At 37.9% G+C, this 20,667-nt stretch overlaps 1 protein-coding gene across 1 annotated transcript; it reads right to left on the bottom strand.

Moving 5' to 3' along the window:
- Positions 1-12,890: 12,890 nt before the first annotated feature.
- Positions 12,891-13,933, bottom strand: LOC140859461 (uncharacterized). Its single transcript, XM_073261340.1, has 4 exons — positions 13,843-13,933; positions 13,581-13,682; positions 13,128-13,487; positions 12,891-13,026 (listed from the first exon to the last, which is right to left on the bottom strand). The coding sequence occupies exons 2-4, from the start codon at positions 13,635-13,637 to the stop codon at positions 12,949-12,951; spliced, it is 495 nt and encodes a 164-aa protein (XP_073117441.1). The 5' UTR covers positions 13,638-13,682; positions 13,843-13,933; the 3' UTR covers positions 12,891-12,948.
- Between the last annotated feature and the right edge of the window lie 6,734 nt (positions 13,934-20,667).

Genomic DNA, 20,667 nt, shown 5'->3' with positions numbered 1-20,667 from the left:
AACATAGAAAATCTCCTACCATCAATTTAATAAAGCAAAAATATATGATCTTATTTATTTCAAATCATTACTAACAGGCGTGGTCCTTTTCTTTCAGAAAAGTAATCATTTTATTATTGTTATTAGTTAATATTTTATTTCATTATCGTGAAAATTTTGATAGCATATCTCCATGATTCTTCAAGTATACGACGTGAATATGGTGCCTACGCACCTTATCCACTATATACCCAGAGAACAGTGGACAGATAACTGCGGAGTACCACATAATGAAATAAAATATTAACTATGAACAATAATAAGATTATTATTTTTTTAAAAAATTTGAATACATGATATTCAAAAGTCGATCTCGATCAAGATCGACTCTTGAACAGAAATCTACGGCTTAATGCAATTTAACTATCATTTCTGAACATATATTCAAAGATAGATTTTTAATTTATCAAAAAGAGTAATTCTGTATTAAATTTTTTTTATCAAAATTTTAGTAAATTTTTTTTAAAATAAAATATTTTTTATATTTAATTATAATAAGCAACAGCATACAAAACAACATACAAAATAATTAAATTGTAACAAGCAAAGGTAATATGCATTGTGCTAGTTGGAACAATAAAAAATTTATAAATTTCAGCAGTGACACTAAAAAATTTATGCAATAAATATAAAATAAACTATAAGTAGTTAAGCGTGTAAAATAATATTAACGTAAAATAATAACATGAAAATCCAATCCTGAGGGTCCAATGATTTTTTATTTTTTTAAAATATTTTTTATTTAAAAATAATAAATAATTTTTTTATTTTTTTAAATATTTTTATCTAAAAATAATTTTTTAAAAAATATTTTTTCTCCTAAATGAGCTCCAGACTCGATCGCCCACGATGGTCGCTCCCACGGTGCTGGTGCCGTCACTCACCTTCCGCCACCCGAACTCGACCCCCGCTCCCACGGTGCCGCTGCCGTCACTCACCCCCATGGTGCCGCTGCCCTCTCCAACTCCCCGTGACTCAGATTCCAATTTGGATCCTGATCAGATCCTGATCTAGATCCCAACCCGAATCGAGATCTTGATCCGGATCCTGACCTCGATCCAATTCGGATCGTGATCTAAATTTTATTTTTATTAATTAAATAATAAAATATTTGATTAATATTTTATTTTTTTATTTTTTTCCTTCTTTTCTCTCTTCCCTTCTTCTCTGCTCGTCGTCACCCACCCCTCCCCGACCAACCCCCTCCTTGGCCCCATGTCACCCTCGACCGCCCACAGCCCCCTCCTCGCCCCTAGTCGCCCCCCGACCCCATCCCCGCCCTTGTGTCGCCCCCGACCGCCCACCCCCACCCCTACAACCCCCTCCATCGACCGACCCCCTCCCCGACCTCATGTCGCCCCCGGTCGCCCACGAATCCCTCCCCACCTCCGTGTCACCCCCGACCGCCCCCCACCCCATCCTCGGCCCTGTGTTGCCCCCGGCCACCCACCCCCACCCTGCAACCCCCTCCGTCGGCCGACCCCCTCCCCACCCCCGTGTCGCCCGTGGCTGCCCACCCCAATAATCCCCTCCACCCCCCGGACCTCCGACCCTCGTGTCGCCCCAGGCCGCCCACCTCCACCCCTGTAACCCCCTTCGCCCCCCGGTAGCCCGATCAATCAAAAAACAAAAGATAGGAAGAATCCTTATCTCTGGTGGATGGCAATGGCGGCGCGGAGAAGCCCACAGCAACAGCGTGGACGGCAATGGCGGTGGCGACGGTGGAGATGCGCTCGCCGATGAGAAGAGAGGGGGGGAGAGCTCGGGGAGGGAGAGGGGAAAGAGAGATCTCAGTCGGAGAGAGGAGAGGGGAGAGCTCGAAGAGGGGAGAGGAGAGAGGGAGGGGGGAAGGAAGAGGATTTCGCACGAAGGGATGTCGAGTTGATGTCCAATTAATACAGAACTATTAGTGACAAAAATTTTCACTACTAATACTATTATTAGCAATGAAAAATTATTTTCATCGCTAATAATTTTTATCAAAAAAAATTTTCACTAAATTTTTTTTCTAAAAGAATTTCACTTAAAAATAAATTATTGACAATGAAAAAAAAAAATTATCGTTAATAAGATTATTAGCGATGGAAACTACATTTTCGTCGCTAATAAATACCGTCAAATTTTTTTTATTTTTTTCTCTAACAATTTTCTCTCAAAAAAATAAAAAAAATATTTTTTAGAATAGTTTTTCTGACGAAAACATCTTTTCATCATTAATAATTTTTTTTTCTATTAACAAATTTTTCGTTCACAAAATTGATTAAAATAATATTTTTAAAATATGGTTGCCGATGAAAAATAAATTTACATCGTAAATATATTTTTTTAAAAAAATTTATAAAAAAATTTAAAAGCTATTTGCGATGAATATTCATTTTACCTCGCTAATAATTAAATATCTTTCCAATAATAATTTTATAAAAAATTAATTTTAGATTTTTTTCATCAAAAAAATTTTCATCCAAAAAATTTAACAAAAAAAATAATATTAAAAAAATATTTATAATATTTTTTAATTATTATTATTATTATTATTATTATTTTCTATCAAAGACATTGCACATAGTTCTACAAAGTAAACAAAGAGAGGCAAAATGATAGATGATGATGACGAGGGACATGACTGAAAAGGCGAAGAAAGAAATCGGGGGCATGAGCCATGCCTTCGCACTTATCATCACTGTTACTCAAAAAAGAGGTATAACGTGCTTACATAACACTCGTATACCATCCCCACTCTTCATGGAATAAACACTACCAGAGACTCAAGCAGCTTTACCGGACAGAGAATTACCTCTATCCTTCAACCACAAACCCAACCATGCCAGTATGTACTCGTATCTTCTCTATACTTTAAAAGAGTGCAACACAGTGAACTCCTCCTAGATAATCCTACGAAATCAAGCATACCCGCAAGTCCCATACCCGCACATCTCCCCAGTGTTTCGCACCTTCCCGCACTTGCCACAGTTTTTAACGTCGTAGGCCGCGGTGGTGCACGGCCCGTTGCAGCAGAGCTGCCCGAAGCTGCACTTGTTGCCACAGACCCCACAGTTGTTGCGATCGCTGAGCACGTTGCGACAATGGTTCTTGCAGCAGTAGAGGAGCTGGGAGCCATTCTTGGCCTTCATCCCCGAGCATATGTCGTTGGTCGTCGGATCGCATTGGTCTCTATCAGCATCCACTCATTCCAATCCAACATTCTATTTTGGCTTGCACTCTTATTTGACTCTTTTTTATGTTTAGCAAGTCAACACATATTCATATTTGGCTGGCACTCCTATTTGGTCTTTCTCCTTGTTTAGCTATTCTACATTTGGTTTCTCTTTACTTAGTATGTAATCGAGATATTCCTTCTTCTTGTAATTACTACAATAGCTAGACCTTGTAATCTATATATACTCCTATTGGAGAACAATGAAATGCAAGAATCAGAAATTATCCTCAATAAAGATATTACCTTCTTTATGGTATCAGAGCCTTGAAGCTCTAACGAGCATCTCTTCTTCTTCCTCCTTCTGTGCTCTCTCATGGCCACCAGTTCATTTATCTCCACCTCCTCCAATCCCTCTTCTCCTCCTCCACCCAACACAACGACCCCTCTCACCTTTTCATCGGCACAGCATTTTCTATCTATCAAATTAAATGCATCCAATTTTTTAATCTGGAGAAAGCAAATTATTCCCTTCTTAAAGAGTCAAGGCCTGTTTGGGTTCCTTGATGGCTCTCACCCACAGCCCACCGATCCGATTGCCGCTACTGCTTGGCAACAACAAGATGCCCAACTCGTAAGCCTTCTTGTTGCTTCATTATCTGAAGATTTGGTTCCTCTTCTTCTTGACAAAGAGACTAGTTTTGAGTGCTGGACCACTCTTCATGAAGCCTTTGGTTCAGCATCTCCTACCAGGCTATGTCTCTGCATCTAGAGTTGCAGAATCTACGTCAAAAATCAGATGAGACCGTCACCTCTCTGCTCCGACGTACCAAAGCTGTGGCTGATGAACTTGCTGCCTCTGATAATGCCTCAAGCCAACCGAATTTAATCTTCATGTATTGCGTGCTCTATGTGATGATCTACAAGATGCGGTCCCTGGTATTCTCAACCGACACACCCCTCCGACATACACTGAACTTCATGGGCTGTTACTTAGCCATGAAAGCATGCGGGCATTTAGAAAATTAACTATTGCTGATGCCACTCCTACCAATCCTACCGTCAATACTGCTCAACGGTTCGTCCATTTTTCTAATGACCCTAGGCCCTCTATTGGCCGTGGCTTTACTCGAGGTCGTGGAGGACATGGCAAGTTTGGTTGAGGTCGTGGTCGTTTTGGTCCACCTGATGGCCGTGGTTCTCAATGGTGTTCGTTTTGCAATCATAACAACCACTCTAATGCCACCTGCTTCTATCGCCCTCAGCAACCATATCCATACTTTTTCTCTCCACAACCTAATGCCAATTTCTCATATTCACCATATCCAAATCCAAATCCATCTCAACGTCACCCTAATCCACCACTTCTCCCTACCCCTCACCCCTCTACTGCCCTCACTTGGTACCCAGATACAGGAGCATCTCACCATATCACTCCTGACATTCATTCTATGTCCTCCTATGATGAGTACACTGGTCCTGATCAGGTGCATGTAGGCAATGGTAAGGGATTACATATATCACATATTGGTCATGGTTCTTTTTCCTCTCCCTACTCTTCTCTTTCTTTTCAGTTATCTAACATCTTACACGTTCTTTCTATTTCTAAAAATTTACTTTCCGTACAACAGTTTGCAAAAGACAACAATGTCTTTTTTGAATTTCACCCCTCTCATTTTCTTGTGAAGGATCGAACTACCAAGACCATAGTGTTATCCGGTCCGAGTAAAGGAGGATTATACACTCTCCATTCCAGCCCTTCTCCGTTGTCTGCATCTGTTCACGTAGCCGAGAGCACCACTCTTGATGGCTGGCACAACTGTTTGGGCCATCCCCATTATCGCTTGCTTCGCTCCATGGTGAAGACTAATAATCTACCCTGCAAGTCTGCACATCTTCGTCCCCTTTGTCCCTCATGTCAATTAGGCAAGTCTAGTAAGTTGCATTTACCTCCGTCCCATCGTCGCAGTCAATTTTCATTAGATCTTATTTATAGTGATGTTTGAGATCCTTCCCCTACTCCATCTTTGTTAGGACACCGCTACTACATAATTTTTGTTGATGATCAAAGTAAATATATTTGGTTTTATCCATTAATGCGTAAATCTGATGTATTCTCTACTTTCTTACAATTTCAAGCCTTGGTTGAACGGTATTTCTCTCGTACTATTAAATCAATCCAAACTGATTGGAGAGGAGAATTTCGCTCTCTTCCTCAATTTTTTCGTAAAATTGGCATTACCCATCGTGTTGCTGCTCCTCACACCCACGAGTAACAAGGGGTTATCGAACATCGTCACCGTCATATTACGAAAACCGGCCTATCCCTTCTTGTTCATGGATCCGTGCCCATGTCATACTGGCACTATGCCTTTGAAACGGCTGTTTTTCTCATTAATAGGATACCATCTAAAGTCTCTAGTGATGTATCCCCTTCGAACTCATTCATAACAAACCACCATCCTATGCCTTCCTACGAATTTTTGGGTGTCTTTACTATCCTCTTCTTCGTTCTTACACTCGGCATAAAATGGAGTATCGGTCTCAACCGTATGTGTTTCTTGGCTATAGTCTCTCTCATAGTGCCTATCGATGTCTCGATTTAAAAATAAATCGTACATATATCGTTATGCACATTCGCTTCGACGAATCTACCTTTTCTTTTTAATCTCAGTCTTCATTAACTTGTCCACCACCATCATCTCCCTCTTCCCCACCTTGGGGCGTTACATTACTTCAACCTCTACAAGAGGCCACCCCACTACCATCAATTCCTCCACCGATTCACATTCTCCTTTGCATCGTCTGTCCAACTCATCATCGGCTGCATCCCCCTTTTCTCGGTCTGCCTCAACACCTTCTCCTATGACCGATCCCACTCCAAGCCCTTTTAGTATTAACGACTCTGCACCTGTTCGACCAGATTACTTACTGACCTCTATTGCAATTCCTCATCAGCAAAACCTTCCCTTCCTACGCCTTCCCCTACAACTAGCTCCCAGCAAGACAAAACCTCCCTTGACCCACCTGCCCAACCCACCCGTACACATTCCATGGTACTTCGACCCTATTCCAACCAGCCATCCGCCCTCACCACCACTATCCTCACCATGGAACCTACTTGCTTTACTCAAGCCTCTAAACACTCTGAGTGGCGTGCTGCAATGACTGAAGAATTTAATGCCTTAATTCGTAATGGTACGTGGTCTCTTGTTTCACGTTCATCTCATCAAAAGAATTTGGTCGGGTGTAAATGGGTGTACAGGATCAAGAGAAAAGCTGATGGATCTCTCGAGCGTTACAAAGTGCGTCTAGTTGCTAAAGGATTCCATCAGCAACTTGGCCTCAACTACAACGAGACATTCAGTCCGGTTATCAAACCTACCACCATTCGGTCTATTCTAAGTATTGCAATCTCTCAAAGTTGGTCCATCCGGCAATTAGATGTTCATAATGCCTTTTTACATGGCAACCTAACAGAAGAAGTCTACATGTCCCAACCGCCAGGGTTTGAGAACCGCGACCATCCAGATTATGTCTGTCATCTCCACAAATCTTTATATGGGTTAAAACAAGCACCCCGTGCCTGGTTTCACCGTCTCTCCCAGTTTCTTCTCCGACTAGGGTTTGTTGCCAGCAAAATTGATCCTTCATTATTTATTTTAAGGATGAGGTCTCATGTCCTCTATGTGCTCATCTATGTTGATGATATTTTGGTAACCAGCAATGACTCCAGTCAGATCTCTCTTCTCCTTCAACAACTTGCTAAGAAATTTTCTATTAAGGATCTTGATGATCTCCATTTTTTCTTAGGCATTGAGGTTGTTCGGAACTCTACTGGATTATTATTATCTCAAAATCGCTACATTAAAGATCTTCTTTTGAAGGCAGGCATGGTTGATTGTAAACCTGTTCAGACCCCAATGGCCATGACAAAAGATTCTGATTCAGGAGGTGCTCCCCATCCGGACCCCACACAGTATCGCTCCATTGTTGGGGCTCTTCAGTATGTTACATTGACACGTCCGGATATTTTTTTTGCAGTGAATAAAGTATGTCAGTTTATGCAGTCTCCTAATCCTGATCACTGGATTATGGTCAAACGCATCTTACGGTACATTCAAGCTACAGCTGATCATGGATTACACATTCGTCGATCCACCTCTCGCTCTCTCCAAGCTTTCTCGGATGCAGATTGGGCGGGTAGTGGGACTGATAGGCGTTCCACTGGGGGCTATGCAATCTTTCTCGGTCCCAACCTCATTTCTTGGGCATCTTGTAAACAGAAAACAGTTGTCCGTTCGTCCACAGAGTCTGAATATAAAGCCTTAGCAGATGCATCAGCTGAACTTATCTGGCTTGAGTCATTGTTTCAGGAACTTGGCCATCCCTTACATGGTCCCCCGATTCTATGGTGTGACAATATTGGGGCCACTTATCTGTCGGTCAATCCTGTTTTTCATACTCGCACGAAGCATGTCGAAATTGATTTTCATTTCGTTCGTGAACGTGTTGCAAGACATCAACTATCTGTTCAGTTCATCTCCATCCAAGATCAGCTTGCCGATATTCTCACCAAGCCCTTGGGTACCTCCTGTTTTAGGTTCCTAAGGGACAAGCTGAAGATTCGTGCTCCCGATTCTTTATCTTGAGGGGGTGTATCAGCATCCACTCATTCCAACCCAACATTCTATTTTGGCTTGCACTCTTATTTGGCTCTTTTCTATATTTAGCAAGTCAACACATATTCATATTTGGCTGGCACTCCTATTTGGTCTTTCTCCTTGTTTAGCTATTCTACATTTGATTTCTCTTTACTTAGTATGTAATCGAGATATTCCTTCTTCTTGTAATTGCTACAATAGCTAGACCTTGTAATCTATATATACTCCTATTGGAGAACAATGAAATGCAAGAATCAGAAATTATCCTCAATAAAGATATTACCTTCTTTAGTCCCCTTTCTTCACATTCTCGGCAAGGAAGCAGCTCCCGGTCTGAGGGGTGAGGCGGAGGAAATGGTCCATCATCATGCTAACATAGTCGTCCTCCATGGCGGATGCAATGTGGGATTCTGCAACGATTAGAACAATGGTGATCAGAAGAATGGAGACCGCCACCATTCTCCTCCTCTTTTTCTCGCCTTCTGGCTCTCGCCTCCTTTCTCTTGATTATAGGGTGGACTTAGGGTGGTTAGGTGGACGTGGATTTGAAAGAGACGGTTGTTGTGTACTAGGAAAGAAAAAAAAGGTAGTTAACATATTCATGGTTCACGTAAACAAACCATAAGCCTGCATTCCTTGGTCTAAGCTTCTTAATTATACCACTAGATCTTTTGCTCTACTAATGTGGCTCAATTAAGAGGTAGCACATGATTTGCTTGCATGGCTGCTTCTCACCAAGTTGAGGTTTTCAGCATGGGTTCAGATTGTATTTTTGTCGCAAAAAAAAAAAAAAATTCATCTTCTTTTACCATATCAACTAGAGTATCGTATCTCACATAGATCTCAAAGCGTTATGAACTTTTCTTTCTTTCATCTGTCTGGATCTCAATATGGTTATTGCATGATGCAACAGTTGATGTCACCTAAGAAGGTGAACTATATATTCTTTCACACAAAAGACACAACCAAACCCCTCCTACATGCAAAGCCTTAATCCATGGGATCACAGCCTGTATCTTTTGACTTAGCACTCAAAATCTGTTCATTTAGTGATTCACGTGTAATTTGGCCTTTTTTGTTTTTAAGTGGTAACGAGTTAAGCTTTTTTTTTTTTTTTTTTTTTTGGTAAGCAAGATTATAAGCTATTTAAGCTGCTAATACGTCTCAAATGTCAATAAAGACGTATGTTCGTTGAGAAAATTAGTCACATTTGAAGATGGATGGATTTTAAGGATCACTTGACCTCCACTCAATCGTTATTAACTTATTTTTATTAAATGAACGGCATGAAGGACTAAAGACAACTGGTGGAACGTGTGACGCGACCCACTTTTCCGGCGGGAAACGCGTGGGCGGCCACAAGAGGTACAGTACGCGGATGGGCCGGAGGCACGTGCGAGCGCGGTGGGCCTCCGTCCGTCCCTCGTTGAACTAGACTTGTGCTATAAATAAATATAAAGGGAAATAATAGATAGGGGAGGAGTGCGACTCTTGATGACCTTGATGGCGCGCCTTGACCTGGAGCTCGGTGGAACACTATAAATTTATACATTTGGGTTGTCCTTCGTGGCTATCGAGGAATTCCAACTGGGATCCTGGCCTTCTCAGCTCAATTCCGGTGGCTTGTATGAGATCCTAAACAGGCCATTATTTCACATGCCTCAAGGGCTTCTTCGAGTTCGAGATCCTTCGACATTGTACATTTGGTATTCCGAACTCTTTTGGCGTTTGATCCCAGAGTCATAATTTTGGTTTAGAAAATGAAAGGAAAAGGTTTTGCATCACTTCTTTGGGGCAAAAAGAAATCTTATTTAAACAACATGCTTAAGAGCTTACTCAGCTCCTCCTCTTTAGATTTTCTCCTTTTATCACTGCTGTTCGCACTTCCTTTATGTATTATTATACAAAAGGTTCCTGCTTTGACTTCCTCCCTATATCATTAGAATAGTGCTGTGGAAACAGAAAATTGTCACAAAAGATGCTACACGAATGATGCGAAACTCTCAGGTGGTTTCAATCATTATAAGTTTCTTTTTTGTTTTCTTCACCATTCCAGCTACAATTTAGCAAGGCACAGGTTGTATTAGAGCCATCCAGACATATATTTAGTCTCATACAGAATAAACATTTGGAAGATTTTAGAGACTAATATTAGACCAATGAATTTGCGAGCACGTACAAGGATGGATGTTTAGTTTTATATTGATCAAGCGCTGAATAGATCTTACATATTTATACAGAGAACCAAAATCTCAAATAACATCTTATATGTATTTTTGTGATCAATTTTATGGAAATAAATAATAACATGTTTAGGAGTACTAGCATTGACGCAAACATGGTGCCAACTAAAAATTAGGAGCTTATCACAAAACAATTGCAATCACAATTAGATGTTGTGAACTAAGATAATCTCTTCAAGAATATATTTTTAAGAGAAAAGATCTAGTATTAGTATGCCAAGAATGCAATTACTTGGCATCTGAAAAACATGATCTCGTTGAAATTAAAACAATGCAATAATTATAGTTATAAATCATGGCAAGAGTTCTACTTGTTCCAAGAATTTGATAGTTTTTTTTATTAATCAATGTTTCTTATTGATTTGAAACTTGAGAATGGGGACTTGTGATGTGATCTGGTATTTTTATTGCTGGTATGGTCACATCTTATATGAAACTTAAGAATGACCAAAAATTCCAACTTAATTGGTTCTAGTAACTAGTTCTTTTGCCAAAACATTATGGAAGAGTTAGAGAGAGAGAGAGAGAGAGAGAGGAGAGAGAGAGAGCATATTACATTACACATATATATTACACTAGATTTTATTGCAATAGTTTCATGTTGGTGCTTTTGCTATAGAATTATTTTAGTTACTAGATTGAATCCTATGCATTTATTTTACTGCTGCTCTTTAATTCATGCTCGCTGTTTCGTTTTTATTTCTACTTATCAACATAATCTATATGATTTTCTAAAAAGAATGTCTAAAAAACAAAAAGAAAAACTCCATGGGAGAAAACAGAAACATATTAACCTTTTTTATGCCTTCTTTGAATCACATATATAATTTGCTTTTGCGAGAGAAACTCATTATTGTGGAGCGCGCATATTGTTCGATTGTTCTTTGACTAACAAACCTGGGTCCTGAGGACATTGAACTGCTGCAAGCCTACGATTTAGGATCTCTTGGGTGAAGTCACTCAAACTAAGGCTAATACTTGCAACTCATGCGGTTTAATTATAAAGTTGATGGAAAGCTAAGCTAATGGTTGAAGTCCAAATTTGTGTCCAAAGTAGGCTACAAGGCACTCGATTCTTAAAAATTCCGAATCCCTCTCGAGCAACTGAAACGGGCACGGAGTGCCAACACTCGCCGTGTATGCACGCTAGAAGCACCACCCTTGGATAAATTAAAGACATCACGACTTTGTGGCCTTGGGACAACACATGTAGGCTTTGTAGTTGTTGATCTTTCGAGGCCCCCTTAGAACTTTGACATAGGTTCTATTATTTTGTTTGGATAGTATCTCACTATCTCTTGACTTCTAGAATTCAACTAGGGCAGTTTCTAGAAATCACCAAGGAACTTTAGGCGCCCAGAAAATAAAGATAAGTCTATGTTCTAGTTGTGAAAATAATAAATACATTAGCATGACTTTGGTGTGATACTATCATGATACAAGGACGAAGTAGTAAGATGTGTGCTTTAATTATGGAGTAAGAAAACTACTCTTTAAAGAACAGTGTGGAGTAAGATTTTTTCTTTTTCTTTTTTTTTTTTTGATGATAAGGGAGGCTTGAAGCCGCCCGAATTTTATTGCTAATCAGAAAATTAATTACATAGTAAATGCATTTACATGCTTAAGAAAGCGCAGCACACATGGAAGAATTTAAGATGAGATATTCAGAAAAGAGGAAACAAGATAGAGAAGATAGTTGAAACAAACTGAAATCAGTGATTAGTTCTACCCTCATCAACTAGTTTACTTCAATCTATGCCTCCGACTCAACTCTGATTGGGACATATGACCACACAAGTCTGGATTGGTCTTTAAAACCATCATCTGAAAGCGTAACATCTATGCACCTTGCAAGTTTGCTCGGAGGTGTTTCATCTCGTTCCATATGTTACCAAATCCAGGGAGAAGCTTTTGATCACATAAGGAGGACCAATTATTGAAGAATACAAGACCCCTGGATGCAATGGAAGCAATTGAAGCTTTTTTAAAGAAAGATACGTGCATTCCTTTCCATCCAACATGCCAACTGATAGCTGCAAATAAAATGAGAACAATTGGTTGAGCAGATTTTTGGAAAGAACTACTTCTCCAGCCTAAATAAAAATTCCCAAAAGAAGTTTAAGGACGCTGAACACCTACTTTCAGACAGACTTCTTCCCATCACTACAGAAAAAATGGTCATTAATGACGCTATTAATGTTATTTTACGACGCTTTAAAGTGTCGCTATTTAGCTTTACGACGCTTCGAAAAGCGTCGGCAAAACGTCGACTATGTAAGAGTGGAGATGAAAAGCGCCGACGCTTTTTAAAAGCGTCGTTATTTTTTAACGATGCTTTAAAGCGTCGTTAAATTTAACATTAACGGTGCTTATAAGCGTCGTTAAATATTTTTAACAACGCTTTAAAGCGTCGCAAAATGCAATTTTAACGGCGCTTTTTAGCATCGTTAATGACTCCGCGTCATCCACTCTACCAAGACGCTTTTCGAAGCGTCGGCTTTTTTTCTTTAACGACGCTTATAAGCGTCGTTAAAATAATTTTAACGACGCTTATAAGCATCGTTAAAGGTTTTAAGAGAAAAAAAAAATACAGGTATTATCTACAAAAAAAAAAAAAGAATACATACATTCCTGTACGAAATTATATCAATTATTCGAACATAAACCTGTACAATCACCACATTCACACCTGTACAATCACCACCATTCACACCAAAAGCAAACTTAAATAGAAAATTTAACAAAACCAAAAGACAATATTTTATATAAATAAAAAAAAGTACTAATCATCCATTACAATCAAGAGTAATATAAATAAATATAAAAATATAATAAAAATAAAATAATATCAATCTGCAGGCGGATGGTCGTCGTTGTCTCCACGTGACGTGCCGCTATCTCGACGGGTGCCTGATGTGCCAGGAGCCTACAAGAAACATATCAAAAGCATGATTTGCATATCTATAAATAAAAATATATAAATCATTAAATTAATATAAAAATATATATTTAATATTATGTGTTTACCTGAGATGAACCATACATCTCTAATAAAGATGTAAGGCGATCAATCTGTCCCCTCATGGCCTGCATCTCGGCACAGCTCTGTCGCATCTCCTCCATCTCAGCGGCACGACTCTGTCTAATCTCCTGTATCTCCGCCTCAAGTCTGCGAACGCGTGAATCCTGAGCATCTGCTGCAGCATGCTGCGTATATCTACTAACCTCAGATAACTGAGTGGGGGTGACTCCTACTCCATAACCCCTCACTCGGCCGTAGCGCTCTGGTCCCATCAACTCTGTGAACACCTTGGCCTCGATACGGCTCTGCTGCGTAGATGCTGCAGACTCGTCGTCACGCTCCGCAATGAGAGATGTAGCCCTCTCCTGTATTTTTTTTGAAAACAAGAGTTATACATTAATAGCTAACAAAATTAAATTTAAATCATTGCAAAAAATATAATATTAATAATACCGTACATATAAATCTCTCGACTCATCTCGAACAAAAGTACCATCCTGATGAGTATGAGTCATCCGGTAAAACTCCACTTGTCCGGGTTCCCTCCCATGCTCATCCTCCTACATAAATAATTTCAATTTTAAGCAAACAATTATAATAATTTAAAAAAATATATGAGTATCATGATACAGACATGGTCCACGATACATAATGATATTAGTTATATAAATATTTTAACATAAAAATTAAAAATTAATTATGAAAGTTTAAGGAACATACAAACTCCTGTCGGAGTCGTGCATAACTCTTCGACCCCGATGTATGAGGAACAGACTGAGCTGCTCGTGCAGCTCTACCAATAGCAGAATAAGTCTGTAAAATAAAGTAAAAAACTTGTTATATATATAATATATAAAAAAATTAATATTTTTATAAAATATTTAGGAAAAAAAGATAATAAACAGATAATATACCTGTGCCCTCTCGGAGAACCAATAATGAACCAACTCCATCCACTGATGAGGGGGTACATCAGGAGGACAATTCCTAGCAACCTCCTCCTCTGTCATACCCTGTCTCATATAGTCCTTCTTCAATTGTGCTCTATATTCTTTCCATTTGCAGTTGAGAGACTTCATTACAAAATCATGAGTGGATGGAGGGAGAACAAACTTGCTCTATAAAAAAAAAAGTTAAATGAAATAAATTATATAAATGATTAATAATTAATATACAGTATGAACATCAATTCATTACCTCTATAACTCGGAGGAGCTCAACTTTGTACGTTGGAAGCATGTCATTCCATTTTGCATAGCCCAACGGACATAGCTGAGGCCTCCGAGCAACGGTCCTCAAAAATGAAGTCAATAAGCAGGCAGCTTTCTTAATTGGCTGACCTAGCTGATTGCACTCCACAACAATCCTCTCGCCCTCACGCATCTGCCACACATCTCGCACTACTGTGGGTCCGCATTTGGGGCGTACTCTCCCGGATCCGTCTGCAAAAAATACATAAAAGTAACTATATCATAAATATATATAAAATGAAATAAAAAAAATTACATGAAAGACAATATATACCCTGCACGTGTATCTCATCATCTGGCTGATGAACAGGAGGATCGTGCTGTGCTGATGATGAAGGACAGGGCTTAGAATGCTGTGCAGCTAAACTGGCCTCAGGCTGCTGTGCTGAAGAAGACGTACCGGCCTCTGTCTGTGAAAACTGGAACTGCACACCAGCATATCGTCCCCTGCGACGCATGATGTCACCTAGCATTTATATAAATAAAAGGTAGAATCAGTTAATATATGGAGTAAAATAACACAATAATTAATGCAAAATATATACATCATAAATAATTATTACCAGTAACAATCAAGCAGTAGTGTTTTCTTCGAATTCTGTTCTAACCAACGTCGTCGTAGCATTTAAATCATCAGCTGGCACAAAATTGTAGGGCATACATTGTGTATAAGTGTCATCGTCATCATCCTCCACTTGGTTTCCCATATCATATAAGTCTCTAGGTTTTGTTTTGATGACAGTAAACCAATCTTTATCTTTTGCGTCTTGTACATAAAATACTTGACGAGCTTGAGATGAAAAAATGAATGGGTCATCCTTCAATAACACACCAGTGTGTATCAACCTTGAAAAATTTACAAGTGTAAATCCATTTGCATCTTGTTTCAAATCCCTTGGTGAGTTTATGTCTATCCAATCACATCTAAACAGTACTACTTTAAATTTTCCATAATAATCCAACTCATAGATATCTTTAAGTGCACCATAATAGGATTTTCCATCCGCTTCCACCATAACACCGCTATTCTGTTTTTTCTAAATTTCTCCCGTTCTCTAGTATAAAATTTAAAGCCATTAATTATGAAACCGTTATATCTATTCACAATCTTGTTAGGTCCTCGAGCAAGAGCTATTAGTTCATCTGAATTATTTGTCTCCATCATCTTTGATACCTAACAAAAAATGATATGACGAAGTGCAGTTGAGTTATCTGATATTAAATATGTATCAAAAATTAATATATCCCATAATTAAATATAAATCACACCTGATTCGAAAGCTACATAGGGAATAACTCGACCAACCATCGCTGTTCAATCCTTGCATTAGGACGAATTTTATGATTGGCTCGTCTCTGATAAATTAAAAATTTACTGCATAAAATATAAATATATCATTTAGAACATTATATCTAATATAAAATTTAAATTTTGATGTCATTCCTTAAATATACTAACCTGCGATGGTCAGATATTATGTCACTATGAAGTAACACATAACGATGTGCTTGTGCTAAGGATTTTTGATCAAGTACAATACTTTCAGCTCTTCTCAAGAATTTTCCAGCAGTTAAGAACTTATACAGTTCTGCATTCTCCACAAAGTCATTATGCCGTTGAGGTCGACTAAAAATAGTCTATACACCTTGAAGATATCTTGAACAAAATGTCAAACATTCATCCGCAATATATGCTTCAGCAATCGAGCCTTCGGGATAGGCTTTATTTCGCACATAATCTTTAAGACGCACAAGATACCTTCAAGAATTAAATATTTATTAAAATATCAGTATGCTGTTGTTTCTAATAAAATTATCAAAAGATTTAAGGTTTGTAATAATACCTCTCAATAGGATACATCCATCTATAATGTACCGGTCCACCAACTTTAACTTCTGAAGCTAGGTGAATGAGCAGATGTACCATAATAGTGAAAAATCTAGGAGAAAAAATCTTTTCCATCTGGCAAAGTGTAATTGCAATATCGGATTCTAACTGATCAAGTTCCCGAGGATCAATAACTTTGGAACATAATGCCTTAAAGAATGACGATAATCGAAGTACAATTGTAACAACTTGTTTCGGCAATGACGATCTTAAAGCTATTAGAAAAATATCTTGCATCAATATGTGACCATCATGATTTTTAAGATTTGAAAGTTTTCGATCCTTTAGATGCACACATCGTGAAATATTTGATGCATATCCATCGGGTACTTTGATACTTTTCAAAACTCCCAAAAAATTATCCTTTTCTCGAGCAGACATTGTGTAACATGCAGGAGGCACATAAATTCTATCATTAGCAAGCATTTTAGGATGAAGTTCCTGTCGGATACCCATTTCTTTTAAATCAAGACGTGCCTTCATGTTATCTTTGCTCTTTCCATCAAGGTTTAAAAATGTTCCAAGTAAATTATCGCAAACATTCTTCTCTATATGCATGATATCAAGATTGTGCCGAATAAGATTATGTTTCCAATAAGGTAAGTCAAAAAAGATACTTCATTTTTTCCATAAATGTTTACTTGGCTGTTGTGTAGATGCTATATGTGTGTCTTCCTCATTTTCATCCTCGAAATAATTGTCTGGATCTTGAAACACCTCTGCATCTATAGTACTGATACTGACTTCCTCTGGTAACCCTTCGTGCACTGAGCTTTCAACATCATCCCTTCCTCTTTTTTTAGAGGACTTTGAGTGCTTACCATAGTTGTAATTCATGCCATCCATTTGTCTATGAACATCAGTTCCAGAAGGTGGAATAGGGGCACATCCCAATTCTATAGTACCATCAAACAAATCTTTCTGAAATCGAAACGGATGATTTGCTTCCAACCATCGACGATGTCTCATGTAACAAAATTTACCTCCATGTTTTAACCAAATTGAATGTGTTGAATCTTCACAACAAGGACATGCGACCCGTCTCTTTGTACTCCAGCCAGATAAATTGGCATATGCTGGAAAATCATTAATAGTCCATAACAAAGCTGCCCGTAGTTTAAATGTTTGGCCGTTGGAAGCATCAAATGCATCAACACCCTCCCACAACTGTTTCAATTCCTCTATCAAAGGCTGTAGAAAAATATCAATATCATTGCCTGGACTCTTATCTCCTGGAATAACCATTGATAAGATAAGTGATGATTGTTTCATGCACATCCACGGTGGTAAATTGTAAGGTATCAAAATGACTGGCCAAGTGCTGTAGGTAGAACTCAGGGTCCGAAATGGATTGAAGCCATCAGAAGCTAAGCCAAACCTAACACTGCGAACATCAGAGGCAAAATCATAATGCCTATCATCAAATACTTTCCATTGAAGGCTATCTGCTGGATGTCTCAACATTCCATCTTTTGTACGTCCTTCATGATGCCATCTCATTGATGAAGCTATTTTTGATGATGCATAAATCCTTTTCAATCTAGGTATAAGAGGAAAGTAATGCAATACCTTGGCCGGTTTCTTTTTACTCTGCGTTGCATCCAATTCATTCAGTACATCATCTCGATCTTCTTTTTGTGTTATCCATCTTGAAGATCCACATACATTGCATGACTCTTGATTAGCGTTTTCACCCCGATATAACATACAATCTTTCGGACAACTATGAATCTTTTCGTATCCAAGATCCAATTCCTTTACTACTTTCTTGGCTTCATAATACGATGGTGGTAAACGAGTGCTTTCTGAAAATGCATCCTTTAATAACTTGAGCAGCATGGTAAAACTCTTTTCAGACCATCCATTCAAATATTTTATATGAAATAAATGTACAAGAAAAGAAATCTTAGAAAATTTTGTACAATCCGGATATAATTCTTCGTTTGCATCTTTCATTAAGGTGTGATAACGAGCTGTCTCATCATTAGATGTATGTATGGGCTCCTCAACATGCATACGTTCCGTATGCGTACATCCATCAAACATCCCAACTGTTTCTTGTATACTACTGGATTCTCCTAAATTTTGAACATCAAATCCAAAAGCATCTGTGATCAAACCCCTTATATCATCATCTCTTGCAGAATTATCTTCTAGGCTAGTGGATCCAAAATGAGTCAGGGGTTGGTTACATGATGATGGCAACATAGATTCTCCATGAAAAATCCAGTCGGTATAACCTCTTAAAAAACCATTCCATACCAAATGTTCTTCAACATTTTGTGGATCTAAAGAAGAACTATTTACACATTTCCGACATGGACATAAAATCTTTCCATTCAAACTACTTTTCTCCATACCAAATTTAATGAAGTCATGAACTCCATCTAAATATTCTTTACTATTCTTTGATTTATTTATCCAACTTTTGTCCATTGTAGGATAAAAATGACCGAACTTGCAATTTATTTAAAAATAAAAAAAATTATACAATCTATATTAATGCAATGAGTAAAAAATATCAGTCATTTCATAAAATCCAAAAAAATAACAGCTAGATAAAGTTTACATAGTAAATGCTTCCTATCATCAACTAATAGGTAAAGAAGGTCTTATCCCATTCAGAAAATGCATTAATTCTATAGGTCAATTACAGAAATCAAATGATATGCAACAAGAGCCAAAAAAAATTTCGGCAGCATTTCTCCTTAGTTCTTCCATATAGGAAGAACAAAAGGAAAATACCATCCAAAATTTTTTCCGAACCCTCAGCATACCATTTGATTATGGTAATGACCTATAGAATTACTCACATTTTCCAAACTGTCCATACTGGACAATCAATTGATCAATGTACATAATTCTTTTATCCGTACAAAAATAAATAAATGTACGGATACAATAGAATATGTACATTAATCAAAAGACGGGTCTATGTTTCTATGCAATGCAAATTTTTTTAAAATTAATTCATAATTAACTTGATTTAATACCTGATATTAACTTGGGGAGTAGTGGACAAAGAAACTTGGCCCAGCTTAATCCAGATGCTTAGTTTGCATCAGTCACGAAGATAAGGATAACGTAGGCCACACGATATCAGGGTCCAGCCACATAACGAGCGCCACATGTCAGATAAGCAATCAATCAGGATTCATGAAACTATGAAATTATCCATTCATCAACCATGTATCAAACCTTAATTAATTGTACTATATATTTTCGGGTGAACCTCATAGAGAGATACTAAGAGGGTGTGGTTGTAAATTGATTTAGCTCTATATCATTTATTTTATGCTATACATGTTTACCATATTTGATAATTTAGGAGAGGTGTGGATGAAGATGATCATGACTTATACGTTCGCTCCACAAGTACATATGAACCAACCATCATTCGATATTAGATTTTTTATTTATTTGTCATTATCTTTAAAAAATCTCAATATTATTCTGGTTATGTGCTATCATGTGCTGGTTTTTTGTTCTTTTTCACCCCTCTTTTTAGATCATGAAAAACTTATTACACCAACCAGATAGTGACCGACTCAGTATTTTATGTAGTTAAGCCAATTTTTATAATTAATTTTCCAAATCATATCATTTTATCCTCTATCTAGGCCAAACAAAATCACTCTACATCATTTTTGGAATTCATAAAATACAAGGAATTGGGGTGCCAGGAGGAGACACAGGCAACAGCATCATTAACATATATTCACCTTGTTAAGCTAAGAATATAAACCATATATCCTCTATATTTGAGCAACAAGATTTTATGAAAAAATATTTAGTTAAACATTTTATGAAAAAATATTTTATGAAAAAATATTGTCAAATCAACAGACAATATTTAGTTAAACCACTTTTTGCATTGAAAAAAGAAAAATATATTATTTTATTTATAATCTTCCTCGTTATTCAGCCTTTATGCTCGAAAATCTCATGATTAACAGCGCAGAGTGTAAGAAAGATGCGATTTGGTACTTCAATTTGGATCAATTACAGTACGGCCGGAGTCACTGCTAAATTGATGGATCAATCCAATCGTAAAATTGCATGCATAAACATGTATATATCATGCTCTTCTCCTTTTCATCCATTAGTGTGCATGTTGCTTCATGGTTAGACTGATCCACCAGTTGAGTAGTGGATCTAATTCAACCAATATCCACTCCAGATGTTTCATGGGGATCAATCTAGTTAATTTGAAATTAATCCTTTTTTTTTTAGCAAGGGTTAATTTGAATTAGTTTGCTGAGAATAGCTACCACAACAAAATTGAGGAAAAGAAGAAAATGTATAAATTAGTCTGCTGAGAATAGCTACCACAGTAAAATTAAAGGAAAGAAGAAAATGTATAAATTCATCAATAGCCAGCCTCACAGCTAACAAACATTCTTAAAA

This window comes from Elaeis guineensis, chromosome 7, assembly GCF_000442705.2.
Source record: "Elaeis guineensis isolate ETL-2024a chromosome 7, EG11, whole genome shotgun sequence".
Lineage (NCBI taxonomy): Eukaryota > Viridiplantae > Streptophyta > Magnoliopsida > Arecales > Arecaceae > Elaeis > Elaeis guineensis.
Note: the sequence above shows the minus strand (reverse complement) of the source record. Positions and strands in the feature narration are given on the sequence as shown.

Bases quoted from the DNA above. Each gene is read 5' to 3' on its own strand.
- LOC140859461 (XM_073261340.1), bottom strand. From the start codon at position 13,637: ATGACTCATACTCATCAGGATGGTACTTTTGTTCGAGATGAGTCGAGA. The intron at 13,488-13,580 runs GTACGGTATTAT...AAAAAAATACAG, and splicing joins ATGAGTCGAGAGATTTATAT to GAGAGGGCTACATCTCTCAT. The intron at 13,027-13,127 runs GTAAACACATAA...TGTTTCTTGTAG, and splicing joins AGATGTATGGTTCATCTCAG to GCTCCTGGCACATCAGGCAC.